We start from the raw sequence: 16,038 nt of genomic DNA, 5'->3' as shown, positions 1-16,038 counted from the left end.
GGGGGAGGGGTGTTGGTCTAGTATCGCAATTTTCAAATCTGGTTCGCACAGGTCTCATTGGCGGAGGGCGGTCGACCGTTGCGCGGTGTCACCGCCCGCTGCGAGAGCAACAATGGCCGAATAGCGGGACCCCCAAAACGGTCGTGCAGCTGACACAGTGGCGCTGTGACCAGGAAAGGGTCCGGTTCGGCAGGCTGGATTGACCGCCCGCAATGTCGACGTGACTTGCAGCTTCTTCAGCCGTCGACGGGCTTCTCTTCAGCCCGAATGGATGACTGACGCGGTGACCTTGAAGCCGACTACCACACCCTGCAGGTTGGCACACATGTTTGTAATCTTCGTTTACTAGAGCGTAGCGCGGGTACATTTTCTCAATTTTAGAGTTACGGATGCCTCCATACGAAGAATATATTTTTTTTAATATGTTCTGCGTAGTTTTATAGATATCTTATCTCAAAGTTTCGTTTAAGAAGGTCTACGGCGAAACCGAAACTATCGGCTCGAGTATGACGGCGTAACTTGTGATCAGCTGCATGACCATCGCGTGATGCAATCTGTGTACCGTTGTATCGTAAAACGACTGGCCCAGTCGCCATAGCAGTTCCGATCAGTCGGGTAAGATGCTACGGCTTTGCTCCGTAGATACCGAACATCTGTAGCAAATAGTAATACACATTCATAAAGTTGCCGGCCGAAAAGCGAACTCGCCACAATGAACTCAGGCTCAGCGAAGGCCCAGGACGAGCCCCCACTTATCTTCTGAGAAGAGCTACCATCTTGGTGGTGTGCAATGCACGTTGCGGAAGCGTTGTGGAAGCTAATCGTGAACTCGCGCTGAGCAGAAACGGACTCAACTATGGCCGCCAAGTGAATGCCAACTTTGGCATCACTACGCGCTTGAGCGAGCAGGGAGTCGATGATCTTCGTGCGCGATCGCTGAAGGGCTCTTAGAAACTCCGGCCGCTAATAAAGAGTATTCACTGGGCGCCATATTTGTGGGTGCTGTTTAGAGCGCATGCTCAGAACGAGCTCACGTCAATAGGCTGCAAAGACCGGCACTTTTGATGGTGCGGAATGCACGTTGCAAAAGAACTGTGGAAGCTCGCCGTCAGCACGCGCTCAGCATTCGCGCACACAGCTATGGCCGCTAGTGAATACTCCCTATTCATAACATAACCAGCGGAAGTCGTCCGCTGGGACTGTTGAACACGCAGCAGAAAAACATGGCGAACGAAGTGACACTACAAACAAGAAACCTCCTTGAAAACGAAGACGAAATCAGGCCACGAAGTTGCTCGACAAACAGCCAGCGCTCCGAATGACCGCCGAGAAGAGCATTTTAATATCGGTTTTCGAATGAATCGCAGTTTCTTATTAGCGTAATATTTTGGCAGTGCTCGTATTTAGTCTCCCTAAATCGATAAGAGTCATTTGTTTTGTTTCTGTTTTTGATCGGGGTTGACTGTCAGACTGGCATGATTAAAAGAGGTTATTCGGTACTCCTTTAAAGTGACGGTCTGACAAAGATATTACCTTTTAGGCGTTTCAAACATGCCTCCTTATATGAGTACTCTAACAAGACCCCCGACCAAAAAGAAAACATTTTAATTATTTTAGAAATTATTAGTATGTTTCCTAAAATGAGCCAAACTTTTCTAAGCCCAGAAAAACATTTTCTGAGTGTTCGTGATATTTCTTCATTTTTTTTTTTCTTTTTATGCTGGCGGCTGAATATATTTAAAAGGAGAAAAACTTTAAATTTTATTTTTATCACCACTAATTTGTAGCAGTTCAACAAATAAAACTGCGAGTCTTGCGACCCGACATCGAGCCGAGTAACGGCTGCTTTTGTGGCAGCGTCAATAAATTTTCATTTCGCGTTTTTTTTTTTTTTTTTTTTTTTTTTTTTTTTTTTTTACAAGTAGCGCGAGCTACACGTAAATTTCCATTTCCATCCACCGCGAGCAATCCTAAAGGCTGATTCACAGACTTGCGACTGTTTACGACCGGAGATGCTAAAAACTGGTTTTTAAGTGTCTGGGGACTTCTTTTTGTAATGGATAGAAGACTGAAAACTGGTCACCGATTACTAATTAATTATTTTTTTATTATTTCAATAATTTACTTATTTATTTCCAAATGCTGTACGCCCCATCTCCAGGCCTTTTATAATAGAGAGAGAGAGAGAGTTGATTAAGTGTTTTAGAATATGACGCTGTTAGTTGGTCTACACCATAACATTTTAGGCGTCTCGACACTAGACGTTGCACGAGGCAAGAACATGTTTTCCCAAAAGCTTCAACGCTAACAAGATTTTAAAAAAAACGGACACAAAAAATACATCAATTCTGCTTGTCAAAAGAAACACACACACGCACGCACGCACACACACGCACACCATTGAATTCAATATGTATTTACCTTTTATTTCTTTTACAATGGTGTGGGCTGGGAAACGGAGTTGCATGTACAGCTGCACGGGTTCTCAGCACTACAAAAGTTTCAGCAGCAGCAGCAGCAATGCGAGTACACAAAAAGATTATACATATATACATATCGAGAAAAAAAATTAAGCAATATTATTTATTAAAGAGAACAGTGAATACAAAACCAGAACCAAACAAAACAGGAAATACTATACAAATGCAACTCTAGGGTAACTGTAGCACTCGTCACACAAAAAAATGAAGACCGTACTTATTTGGCTGAAAGAGTTGATATATCAGTGTGATTTAAGGTTAAGCAATTTAGTAACTTCGAGAGGGTTAATTTGATTCTCTGAAGACCATAATTGAAGCGAGAGGTTTTAAGGAACCAACGTACGGAATTATGAGTTGAATGAATTGAGCTTCTTTTCTGCAGTGATACCAGAGAAATGAAACTGCCTATTTTCTCTGCATTCTATCTTTATATTTCATGCATAACTTAAAGTTTTAGAATGTGAAGCTTTTCATGACATTCAGATTTCGAAAAAGAGTTTGTGTGTGAAAAGTCATAGTAATAATCTCTGGGAAAAGAGGGGGACAAAGGACAAACACAAACCTTCAAACACAGCTAGGTGACTGGTGCGCGACAGAAAAAATTCGCCTGGTCCAGGTATCGGATTATGGGACCTCTTCATTTCCAGTGGAGTGCTCTGCCATTCTACTGGCAATCTTCTCCAGCTTGCTTGCTCCTTTGAATTAATTGCATTATAACCTTGAAAATCATAGCCGACATTGCAAATGATTCTTAGAGCCTTTTTTTTGCAAGAGATGTATTTTCTGAAGGTTAGATCCGGTAGCTGTCCCCCAAAATCAAATGACAATAGCTTAAATGAGAACAGAATAATGACTGCTGCAGATGTAGGTTAACACTCAGTGGAAGAAGACATGGGCTTACCAACCGGGGGGGGGGGGGGGGGGGGGGGGGGGGGGGGGGGGCAAGGGAGGCGTTTGCCCCCCCCCTCCCCCTTTCTGAAACAGCCGCCACTGGGCAGGGCAAACACTGGCCGGCGGCGCCCCCCGGCTCTTTGGGGGGGGGGGGGGGGGGGGCGAGTCTGGTTTGCCTTTCTACTCAAAATCAAGTTGGTACACCACTGGAAGAAGATAAGAATGCCGGTACATTAAACATACCACTCGACTTAGCTTTGATGTGATCTAATCAACGCGACTACCCCAAGACATATTTTCGGAAAAATCTATAGTGTTTTAAATTTTGTGAAAACGTCAATTGGCGAAGAGTACATTATGATAATTATGTTGAATAACCCTGAGACTGGGGCAGAAATGAACATAAAAGTCGTTGGTTGAAATTTCCACGAATTTGATTTTTTTAGGTGTAATATAAACGCCTTTGTCTTAGTTCTGGTAATTTTGAGCAAGTTTGCGTTTGCCTATGATTCTTAATCTGCTAGTACGTTATTTGGAATAACGGTTACCTCATCCCCAGTTCGAGCAGATACGAACACACCGGTGTCGTCAGCGTAGATACAAAATGTTGCTTGCTTGTCTACATTGACCAAACCATTGATATATATATTAAACAGGAGAGGTCCTAAAATACTTCCTTGGGGCACCCCCCAAAGTTAGATCCTTTACATATCTGACAAATAACCGTTAATATGGACGTACTGCTTCCGGTGGCTCAAGTAGCTCTTTGGTAGTGTTGAAGCCTGTCCTCTGATGCCATATGTTTCGAGCTTTTGGAAGAGTAGTTTATTATTTTGGTAATCAAATGCTTTTTTGTGAAATCTACATAAACACCAAGGGCGACCTTTTTGTTGTCAAACTTGTCCAGTATAAACTCGTTTTGATCGAGTAAAGCTAACTCCGTCGAAAGATATTTTTCTAAACCCATATTGTGACACATATGGTGACACGCGTGTTTATATGGACGGACCTTTCGTGTGTGCTTGTAATCGTGTTTTAGTAGATCGTTCCGACGACTCCGATAACGATACCCGACACTCCACCGCCGCCTTTGCGCATGCGTCGTATCGTTACCGGGTGTCGTTATCGGGGATATCGGAGGTATCAGAAGGATCTACTAAAAGTCTCTATTGTCCAAGTCTCACTAAAACGACAAACAGAAACAACCGACACGGCGACACCGACAAGTCCTTAACGCGTGCAATATGCACGGGATGGACTGACGGTGACGGCAGGCATACCGTCTCTCGGTAACGAGTGAAGCCTGCCAAAGATACTTTCGCGTCCCTACCTTCGCGTGCATGCTGTTCTTGCTTGAGGCTCGTCGATGTCGGTTATTTTTTCTCTGTCGCTTTATACTTTGTTTCACCTTATGGCTGTGTTCCAAATCTTATCCAAATGGATCCCTCCGGCGGGTCATGTCACCTGACAAGACAGATTGAAAAGCGCTGGAGGCGGGTAGGTTTCGGAACGCCAAGGTACGAAACCTTTACACTGGAGTAAAATCAAGCAAATTTTGGGGCACGGCCATGTTGTACCGCAGCGAAGACTAGAAGCGCGAGCTCATAGCGTTGAGAGCTGCCCTTAACGCACGAGAGCTTGTTAGTGTATGTTTGTGTCCGGCTAGCAGGTAGGGAAGGCAAGGGTGCTACTTCCGGCCGTACATCATAAGATGAAATAGAGTATAGCGGGACTCGGGCATAAGAGCGAGGGAAAGAGGATTTGAAGATCTCAGAACTCGAGTCAAACTCGAGCGCAGTCTGCACCCGCACTTCTTCGGCGGCATTCCCGCCCCTATTCGATATGGGAGAAAAGAACCTATTTTTTTTTTCCTCTCCGTCGTGACCCTAAAACAATGGCGCCTAAAACGAGCCGGACGTTATAGCCGAGAAACAATGACCGAGCGGCGACAATGATACGGACATTTGTCACGCCTCGGAGGCCACGCCAACGAGGTCCTGGGAATCTCGCTGCTGCGCCCCGATCCGCAACGCTTCCCAGGAAGTAAGAAAACTGTCACGAAGAAAACGCCGTCTCATCGAATACCCGTCCGTCTTTCCCGGGATAAATAAGCTCCGTTTCACCACCTCACGATGGACCGCACCGGATGCTACGACCTGCCATTCCTGCCAATCCTGCACTGGGGAACGTGTCCACGCACAGTAACACACAGTGAATGCACCGCGATCCTGTGCGTGATAAATGAATGGACGCTATCGGCTGTACCCTTTATAACGGGTGGTAGCTTGCGCCACCTATGGCCTGCGTTTTTTTTAATATTATTATTTGTGCGCGTGATTAGTTTCGTCACTGATAGCAAATGCACAAAGACCACACAAGCCATGACGACGCAGTTTTGGAGCTGCTTGGTTGGCTGCATCGGATCGTAGGGTTCCTGTATAGGGAGAGCCCGAGTTGCGCGCGCGTCTGCTTTTCCTGTGCCGCCGCGCCGCGTATCGCCGAGTTCGATCACTTGAGGAACAAAGAATCCTGCGCCGTGCAGGAAAGTCGCTTCGCCGACGTTGCGCGCGCCCCGGCGTATGTTTTTGCCGCTTTAGCCTCCTTTTCTTCTCCTTTCCCATTTTCCATGCGCGGCGCCGCTATTCGTCGAATTCAGTCGCGTGACCGGCCGCCAAACGACGGAGCACGACTGCTACACGCGCGAAGAGTGGCTTTACTCGCATAACTTAGGTTTTCAAGATGGTTGCCATCTTGAAATCAGCCATCGGCCATCTTGAAATCCCAAGTTAAGCTTAGGATTTCTTCTGCTTAGTTTTACATGGCCGTATAGCGTCCAGTGCCTATCTTGATAATCCCGTGATGCTCACGCGTCATTGGATTCGTTTAGAATGGCTCGTGGCGTTCTTCCGCGGTTCACCGTCAGGTGAAACGCAGTCGGGCTTCGCATTCGTCGTCGTCAAAATAAAGGATAGAAAGCAGGATCCTTAAGGCCCGTTCACACTCTTGCGACCCAGTAAGACCGAGAGAGACCAGACCGGTTTTTAAGCCTTTTGCGATGTCTTAGGACCAGCTCCGCTGCATCGCATCCGGTCCTAAGAAGTCGCAAAAGGCTTAAAAACCGGTCTGGTCTCTCTCGGTCGAAGTCGGTCGCAAGAGTGTGAACGGGCCTTTAGAGCGAAACCACTGATCCGTAGCTAAACGTTCTCATCGGTTCGTCGGCTGCCGGATGATTTGCTAATGTGACCGGTATTTGCTATGTGACCGTCTACAAGCACGAGAGCTGGAAGTCGCTGGTTCGAAGCGTTCTTCCAAAGAACGGGCGCTCGCGCTTGTAGCTTTGGCCGCAGCCTGTGTCTCCTGGGCGGAACGTGTTGAAAATCCTGAAAAACATTCTTTTTTTCTTTTTAAATTTGGCGTACCGGAGGAGAAGCAAAGGAAAAGAGTTATACACATACCCGCATACGTACGACTAAACATACAAACAAGTGGTTCACACGCGTAGATATACTTGCACATAATGCGTCTTGAACAGCTTGTTTGTTTGTTTGTTTGTTTTTCTCTTTTTTTATATTGATGGCCCCTTTTTGGGGTTCAGCGTACGTCAGTGGTTCTTTTTGGTGTACGCCTTTTAGCGTAGGCTTCGGGTATATCAGTGGTAGTACAGTTTTTGTTTAATAAAAGTACAAAATTATAATAATTTATTTCCGTGTCGCTTTTTTTTTTTTTTTTTTTACCACAGCACGTCAAAACTTGCCAAGGAATAGTTTTCACTAAGAAAAAATAAGAATCAAACCCCGTACCTTCATAACCACCGCCTTTGCACTCCTATAGCTTTAAATAGACCCCCTTTGTTGCGACGTGTAACGTCTGTAGTTCGTTGTCACGGAAATAGAAAGGTTATAAATTCGTTTACGTCGTGAAGCTTAAGCGGGAGGTCACGCTCCGCTCGAAATTTATGGCGACAGCAAATTTATGGTTGTGCTAAAATACCCACTTATGTAAACGACGGTGTGACAAGGTGGAGGCTTGGGGGAAGCCATATGGAGTAGCGAGATGTAAAATTTCAAAAACGACCGAAAAAAAAAAAAAAAAAAGCAAACGCGGATAGAAATGAGAGGCATCTTGATCCGCGAAGCGTTATTCGATCTGGTTAAACGTTATGCAGGTTCGATAATAATATTGCGACAATTTTTTTTCTGATAAATAGAAACGGTTGAACTCTTATTTTATTTGTGTATTTATAACTTAATTTTCAACTTCAGCGAGTCCCGCCACTTGCGAGTGTTACGACTCTGAAGCTATGTATAAACAAGCTTGATTATCGAACAAACCCTGGTAGTGAAGGTAGGAAAAAAATTCTGTCGAGCTGCTGAATAGCATTCATAGTAAACCCAAAACAAAGGAATAAGAAAAAAAAAAAGGAAAGCAGAACTTAACTATACAACAGTGTCAATAAAATCGCGAAAGATAGTTTGCGCACGGGCGAAGGGTTCGGAGTACGCGCTCAATCTCATAAATGCATCATTCATTCTCCAAAATACAAAAAAAAAAAAAAAAAACTGCTATTTTCGTGCAGGTCTAACGTAGTTTCCAAAAAGATTTTTTTTTGCTTTTTGCTTTTTTATTTTTATTTAGTAATTTGTATATTAAACTTTTACGACCATTTTTTTTGTGTTTTTTTTTTTTTTACATTAAATTTGTTGCGTGACAAGCGGACAACCAGGATCTGTCTTCGAGGTAAATTATAGTTTGTTAAGTCTACTCATTTATTTTTACCACCAGTTTTACACCGCACACTTCATTTTGAAAGACACCCATCATAAAGATAGTCGTAAAATCCTTTAAACTCAAGAAACTCTTCAATCCTCCCGTATTTACTGATACAGCTTGCACGTTTTATGAAAAAAAAAAAACATCTGAGCATACAATGAGTGAAAAACTTTATTGCAATAGGACAATTTCTTGCGATCTTTTAAACAAGAAAGTATCACGGAAGAGGTTTTGAATTTAAGGTATTCCGATTTTGTAAACCAAATTCAGTCATTTCCATTATTTAAACATATAGCCTAAAAATAATACGTACCAAACTTTGTTTTCTGCCTAAATATATTATCTTGATATTGTACGTGTATATTCCAACCGCGGGGTTATATAATTAATTATTAATGATCGAATGCCACTCAAAAAGCCTCTGCCCAAACGAAGAACGAACGAATGGTTCGCTCGTCAGTTTTTCAATGATCCAAACTTATTTTTTAACACACACAATGCTAGTAGCTGCCTTAGTAAAAACAAACGCTGTGAAAACACATATAACATATAAACATATAGTGGATGTAATGCTGTGAAAACAGCTTTACGGGAGGCCAGTGGCGACTCCAACCCACACGTCAGAAGAATGTCAACGAACTCTCCACGAAGGTCATGTACCCAACCAACCGACAGTACTCTACGGTCAATTAGCCTTCCAACAACAACGGACAAACAAAAACAAATTAAGTATCAAAAAGTGGACCTCGGCACCGCAATGATCAAAAATAGGGCTTCCTTTTGGGTGCGGTGAAAGAAGAGGGGAGCGGATTGTGGCGGTATTTGTTTTACGGACGTGCGGCTGGCCGCTACGCACGGGATTTCCTCTGGCCTAGTTTTAGCCCGCTCATTCCGGGAGGGGGAGTCCTTACAACCAGTGGTCAGTCAACCGCCCGAGCAGAATGGAAACGACGAAAGCTGCATGATGACACAGTCCGATAGCTTGTACCTGCCGCATAGCTAAAAAAGAAAAAAAAAAGTACGGGTTTGTAAACATGCGAAACCCGCTGCTCTTCATTCGGAACATTTGTATAATCCTAAAAATGGTTGCTAGAAACGCGACGAATAAGTATAATCGTTGTCCTCCGTGGCACTTGTACACAATCATGATCACAAGCGAAGAAATCTAAACATAAAAAAACGTCACGTGTAAGCTCGCGCTCACGCCCATACGAGTAGATAAGCGACCAAACGTTTATGTTACTGAAGGATGTCAAATCGTCGGATGAAGAAGCAAAAATGGCGTTTAGTCTTCCTTGTCAATCGTGGAACGTCGGCTTTGATTAACACGGCTTCGAATGCAGTCGGTTAAAGTTATCAGTAAATAAATTGTCTACTGTATATGTCTTTTCACGGCTGAAGGGATCGGCATTCAAAGTTGAGGGAAGGATGGGCAATTTTCTATAGGGCCATAGTCGCATCTAGGCCCATGACATGCCTTGGGAACCGAACAATGCAATACGCTTCCAGACAGCACACTGAAAAATGCATCTCAATCCTGCGGAGAAGATCGAGTCACTTAGTCCAAGGACGCGTAGTGTTATTTTCTTATAACTCATATTTATCACTATTCACTAACGATCGGCATTTAGCAGCACTTACTAAATTTAACTATATTGAGCGGTCATGTCACGGATTTTCGAGGCACTCTTTTGTAACATTACGTTCATAAGATAGAAACCGGACCTAAAACACACTTTGTGATTAAACTGCGGGGTGATTGATTGTTACCGCAGTCTCCAGGAATATATTCGAAAATGCCAGGTATTCTCCCGTAACATTACCTTTTCCCCATCCCCGAAAATAAGGTAAAAAGTGGGCCAAACACGCAACAAACCACCTTCCAAATAGTGGCAACGTAATACAGATACAAACAAAAATATAAAGGACCGATCCAAACAATGCACGGAGAGGGAAAGATCCTCCCGCGGTCAAAGATAGGGCCATTGTTTCACCAGGGCAGCACCGAAACGGCGCCGCTGCGAGAGGAACAACATCATTGAAAGTCAGCGTGGCGTGTAAATGAACAACGAAATCAGCGAGTGTCCAGAGACAGCGAGCGGTAGCGACTACAAAGAGATGTCGTCTGCGTATGAATGATGCCAGTGGTGGGCGCGGGATTGAGCCCCGCCAGTTTCTATTTCGGAGCCCTCACAGGCACTGCCGGCGCCGAAGGCGCAGCGTGAACCGAACAGTCCTCGGGCACGTCATCCATACAAGCCGCTGGGGAGATCGCACCAGGAAGTCTTCGAGGGGGCGGGCTCCGCGAGGAAACTGACGATGGTCCTCGCAGCTCTAAGATATACGTAGGGTTAAACACCGTTGCAACTTGTAATGAATACGGTAATTTAGTGATGAAAACCGAAAACTTATTGAGTTGTTCAAGGTCCGCCAGAAGGGTCCACGGGGTGTACCATAGACGTCTTTAAAAGTCCCGTTAGATAGATATAGTCCCGGTAAGTTCTTGGTCATGCAGCCTTCTCTAGTGTCTCATTTAGCGATCAAGTTTCACCGAAAACATATCAAGACTTGTTCAAGATCTGCCAGAAAAGTTCACATTCTATAGACCATCGCCGTGCTTTAAAGTGCCGATAGATAGTCATGGTAAGTTTTTTGTCATGCAATCTTTCTTAGTGTCTCAGCTTCATCGGATAGTCACCACGTTTCGTTCTCCATCCGCCTCTCACCTTCAGACGGGGGAGATGCGCAGTCCATGGACTGAGCTCGCCCTCCCGATCTGGACCGCGTGGACGTTGTGCCTGGTCATCGACGTCAGGACGGAGGGACAGTCCAGGGAGTTGCCCAGCCTACGCGATGTCCAGTTCTGGGACAAGACACCAGGTAAGCTTGGAAAAAAAGACACCTTCGATTTCAACGAGCACGTCGAGATCTCTTAACTTAATTGGAGTTGCTGAGGAAACTCAAGAACCGGTACATCTTCCGTGCTATATCTCGGGATCGAAGCTTTACGTGATGTGAACGCATTTGACATATATGTTGTCCGACAATGACGTGGGTCTAAATGACATCTTACATTCTTCCGCGCGTCATATACATGGCACGCACACGTGACATCATCGCGTTATGCAGGTGGTCATTCCTACCTGTTAATGCAGCGATATATACACGCTCAGCAACAAGGTCACCACTGCATGGCGGCTGGTGTGACGTCACTGCAAGCCACGCATTAATTTGCCCGTGTGACAATTCCAGCGCCGAACAGAAACGAGCAGTGTCCCCAGGGCGAAGACACGATCACCTTCGAGAAGACGGTAGCCATGAAGCCCAGTTCCCGTCGGCTGTCGCCCATGTTCGCACCGCGAGAGAACTTCCCGTCCCACGGCGGCGTCACCTCGGACTGCCTGCGCCGCTGTCAGGCGTCTCCGAGGTGCCTGGGCGTCGTGGTGAACTACGAGCACAACGCCTGCTTCGCGGCGACGGCCCTGAACGACGACGAAGTGGCGTCGACGCTCGGAGCCGCCGACCAACCGATGGTTCCCGCTTCGGACAGGTCCAACTACTTCGCCAAGATGTGCGTGCACGGTGAGTGATCCGCTCGAGGCACATCCGCCGCTAAGACCAGACACCAACTCATTCCACGAGCATTGCCGAGCCTTTACGGTCACCGGAGCAGTGCGCACTGCGCATGCGTTGCCGTTCTTTAAACTGCAAAGCACAGGGTGTCCCCCAAAACTAGTGCAGCTTTGCTTTTTCTTCTTTTTAACCTAAAAATAAACGACGCGTTGCCAAACTCTCATCATTCGTGTAACGCTAGCGATCAGAACCAGGTGTCTAGGTTTCGGAAATAATAACCCTTTATTTCATTCAAAAGTTCAGATTTTTTCTTAAATTTGCAATGGGAAAATGGTAGCCGACGAAACCCTCGGATACATGGGGCTGAATGGTGCCAGTTACTGAGAGCGGGCCCCGTTTGAGAGATAACGGTATACAACGGTCGTTCTGTAACTTGGGCATCTGGTTCGAGCCACTAAATTGGTGCGGAGGATGAGCGTTCGGCGATGCTTAGTTTATTTTTGCACTAAAAAGAAAAAAACTCGCTGTTTTTGGTGTTTTTTTAGCACCTTGCATATGCGCCTGCCCCTCTCCACTGGAAGTGCCACCGGCGTGACGTGATGTCCGAAATATGAATCTGTGCATACCTGACTACCCTAAGCGAAAAGTCGTTCAAAATCAGTATACTGAAAGTATACTAATAGTGAACTTAGGGTATGTACTGAAATCGTACTAGTTTCACACTTTTATGAAACAAAATAGTATTCCTTTAGTACACCCCAAGTACATATGTAGTATACCATAAGTGCACCTCGAGTGTACTTTTAGCATTCTATAAGTGCACGTTTAGTGCACATCGTGTATGCTTTTAGTGTTCTAAATGTACACTACCAGTACATATATGCGGAGTGTCCCAGATAATTTGCACCAAACTTTAAAAAAAAAAAAAAAATTGAGCGTTCTGCGGGAGTGAAACCAACTGTACACTGTTAGAAAGTCTCTTGCGAAAGTGCACGAAATTGTTTTAGTGCGCCTAGTTATTTAATTAAGAGTAACAAGCTAACTTTTGCAATCTTCGTTTAAAAGCCGAGGTGTGAAATGGAAAGTTGTAGAGCGCATTAAGAAACACCCAATTGAACCATTTTCAACAAGGTGCACTTTGCATGCTCCTTTTCGCTAGCCCTCAAAAAAACGCCCGCGAAATACCAAAAAAAAAAAAAAAATACCCCGTGACAACTCGCTTCACCAATCACGGCGTGCGAGCGCGCCGCGAATGTGCGTTCTTTAAGGCCAGAAAAAAGCGCGAAAACGTATTATGTTTCAAATACTTTAATTGGGTGTTTCTCAATGCGCCCTGCAACTTTACAATTGACATCTTGGCTCTTAAAAGAATATTTGAAAGGTTAGCTCATTAATCTTAGTTATTTACATAACCAGGCGCATTAAAAAAATATGTGCACTTTCTCAAGACACTTGCTAACGACAGTTGATTTCACTCCTGCAGAGCCCTCCGGTGTTTTTTTAAGTACGGTGCAAGTTATCTGGGACGCCGTGTATGTCGGGCGTTCTGAATGGAAAGAACGGTCTCAAATTGAACAGAAAGATCGGCGCCTGGATTTAAAAAGCTGACTTTTCAAAGGTGTTTCTTCGAACGGCTGTATTCCAACCTGTGAAATTTCATCTCATACAGCTCCATTCTCGTGAAATGTTAAGAAACGCCGTTGACAACTCAATTGATGATGATAATGCAGAGGCGCCACCATCGGGAGATGCACTCTTAAAAATGAGTCAGGAAATTAACGAGGAAATCTTTGGCAGCTCTATTCCTCGTGAGAATGACGTACCGGCGTCTTCTGAAACTGTGAGAAAAGCCATAAAGAAGAGGTGCACTGCATTTTTCAACTTAAAGTATGTATGTGTAGCATACAAACATTATGATCAGTGTTCTTCGCGTAATTGTTAAGACAGAAATTGAAATCCTACTTATCACTTTATTCAAGTTTCCGAGCCTGCCTCACTGTACACTCTCCTTTGTGATGATGGTATGCCATTACATCCTGCGTAAAAAGAGAAGAGAAAATTACCCTATGCCACTCTACGATATAACATCACATAATTCGCTCAAAGGACCACTACGTGAGGAAGGCAAGATACTAACAACTTCATCCTGACAAAAGGGCGAGGAAAATCGGACAATATCGTTTCTGAAAACCTGATACCTGAAAGAAGCTCTAACACAGAGCAAACAAAATGATTGGCATTTTCTTAATGCCTCCTTTTCTTTTGCTGTGAACACACATACAAGTCATACGCTATTACACATTCAGTGATGCGGCTTAATTTATGATAAGCACTTTTTTTTATATAACTTCGAGCTTTCAGAGAAAAGATTCAATATAATGGGTCGGACATAAATGGTTGCTATGAACTATCCTATATATTTACACATTATCTGATATCATAAAAGCACTAGAGCAGGGTAGGGCTGTACTGCATCAATTATGAATTTCTAACCAATCAAAAGTTGGCATTTATTTAATTTATTAGTATTGGCTATTATGCTTTGACAAAGAATAACTGGGCGAGTTGGTACGTTGGTAGTCTTTCAACTCCATCGAATATTCAGGTCCTTTTAACATTTTCTCATGCTTTTCCTTTTTTTTAACTGCTCTGCCTTTTGTAGCGGCTTCTGCCGCCACTAAAAAACGTGACATCCATACTCACTTTATTCACAACACACAATCGCAAACTTGGAAAGCGTGCCGCTTCGGCATACGCAAAGAGATCGTCCGTCTCTACGGCACAGGCATCAGCACGGGCAAGAAATCATGCTGCTCGCTCTTGTAACGTTTCTCTCGCTCCCGCTTTATCAAATAAATAGTTGGCGAGAGACTGTTGGGACCACACGTCCAGAACGAGCATGACCTATGATTGCTTGAACTGCCGTTAGACTGTACTTGAACGCTCCGCAATGCGTAGTCGGGCGACCGTCGTAGGGACGGCGCCCAGGACAGGCCCTCGGCTGGCCCTCGGTTCCGCCGCACGCGAATCTTTCTCACTGAGAGTCAAGCATAGCGTAGCAAGCACACGGTACACGACAAAGTTTGAAACAGCGGCGCACTTCGCAGAAACAAAAGGAACTTCCTCACCTTCGCTTGCACCAGTCGGCCATGACTGTCCGCCACTTGCGACGCTGCGTCTCACAGCTCTCAGTAATCGCTTGCTATTATTGAACACGGTATTCGTAAGTAAGCTATCTAAAATATTCGCTAAAACGGCTAAAATGTAAAAAGGAAGCGATGCCCGAAACCTCCAGAACTTCAACGGCGGCCGAACGGAAGCTGATTCCAATAGCGATGGTCTTGCGCAGATTTCAAAAGTCTCTTCTTTTCGTTCTTTTTTTTTTTAAAGACAAAACTAAGCAAATTAATATATTAATAATAATAATGTCACTTTATTATATTCGTAAAAAATTAACACAATGTTTAGTCTATCTTAGGTTTTATCTAAACTTTCGGTTTTCTTTTTCAGTGTAAAACCGAAACTATCTCAAGCCATTTCTCCCTTGTCCCCAAGGCTATTTTGATCCATCAGCGCATGCTTGCACCGCTGGTATTTCGGCTTTTCTGGAAGGATCGGCTCTCACGGCACATAAATAATGAAGGCAACTTCGTGTTTTGAAACAATGAGCGTGCCCGTCTTTTTTGACGAGGGAAAGACATGTTAAATCTACGTCGATTTTTTACAGTGTGGAAATCTCGATCGACGGTGTTGTTCGTTGTTGCAATTGTCAATGTCTTTTCAGGTGAATTGAGATGTCTTAGAGTTTTGCAAGATAAATCTACACCATGAAACCCTTTCGGTGAAAGCTTGAGGTTGTTACATAAAGGCGCCGATTTCTCCAGTCAATTTCAGAGTGAGCTTTCATTCATAACACCACTTCGCTTACGCGGTTTAGAAGTTGATTTGCGCTGCATGCGACCATGCAAGGTGGAGGATCTTATGTCCCCATTATTAGCCGTGGTTTCTTTTGCATCCTGTCCTTTTGATTGCTGTGGATGTAGATATCTGAAACAGCGTATAGTTACGCTGAGACCTGCATTACAAAAATACCGGATTATCCTGCAAACGTAATTTGTCTACTAGCCTATGAGGCAGCACGCAATTGGCGGTGCACTTTGAAAACAAAGTCATGTGCATGCTTTTTCATCAGCAGCATTAAACACTTGGTGCGATTGCCCTCGATCGCCCAGCTTCCGAATAGTGCTAACAGTTTTTTTACAGTACACTTTTATTTTTCAATAAAGGTAACAAATACAGCTCAGGGAAATAAAAGCTATCTTTG

General features: G+C 44.4%; 1 protein-coding gene across 1 annotated transcript in view; it reads left to right on the top strand.

Moving 5' to 3' along the window:
- LOC8034991 overlaps positions 1–16,038 on the top strand; it is a 47,284-nt gene that overhangs the window by 10,083 nt on the left and 21,163 nt on the right. The window contains exons 2-3 of the mRNA XM_042289327.1: positions 10,874–11,021; positions 11,394–11,723. Coding sequence (XP_042145261.1) covers positions 10,883–11,021; positions 11,394–11,723 — 469 coding nt within the window. The 5' untranslated portion in view covers positions 10,874–10,882. The remainder of the gene's footprint in view (positions 1–10,873; positions 11,022–11,393; positions 11,724–16,038) is intronic.

The sequence above is a fragment of the Ixodes scapularis genome, unplaced genomic scaffold, assembly GCF_016920785.2.
Source record: "Ixodes scapularis isolate PalLabHiFi unplaced genomic scaffold, ASM1692078v2 PGA_scaffold12__126_contigs__length_90152505, whole genome shotgun sequence".
Lineage (NCBI taxonomy): Eukaryota > Metazoa > Arthropoda > Arachnida > Ixodida > Ixodidae > Ixodes > Ixodes scapularis.
This window is presented reverse-complemented; position numbering and strand designations above follow the sequence as displayed.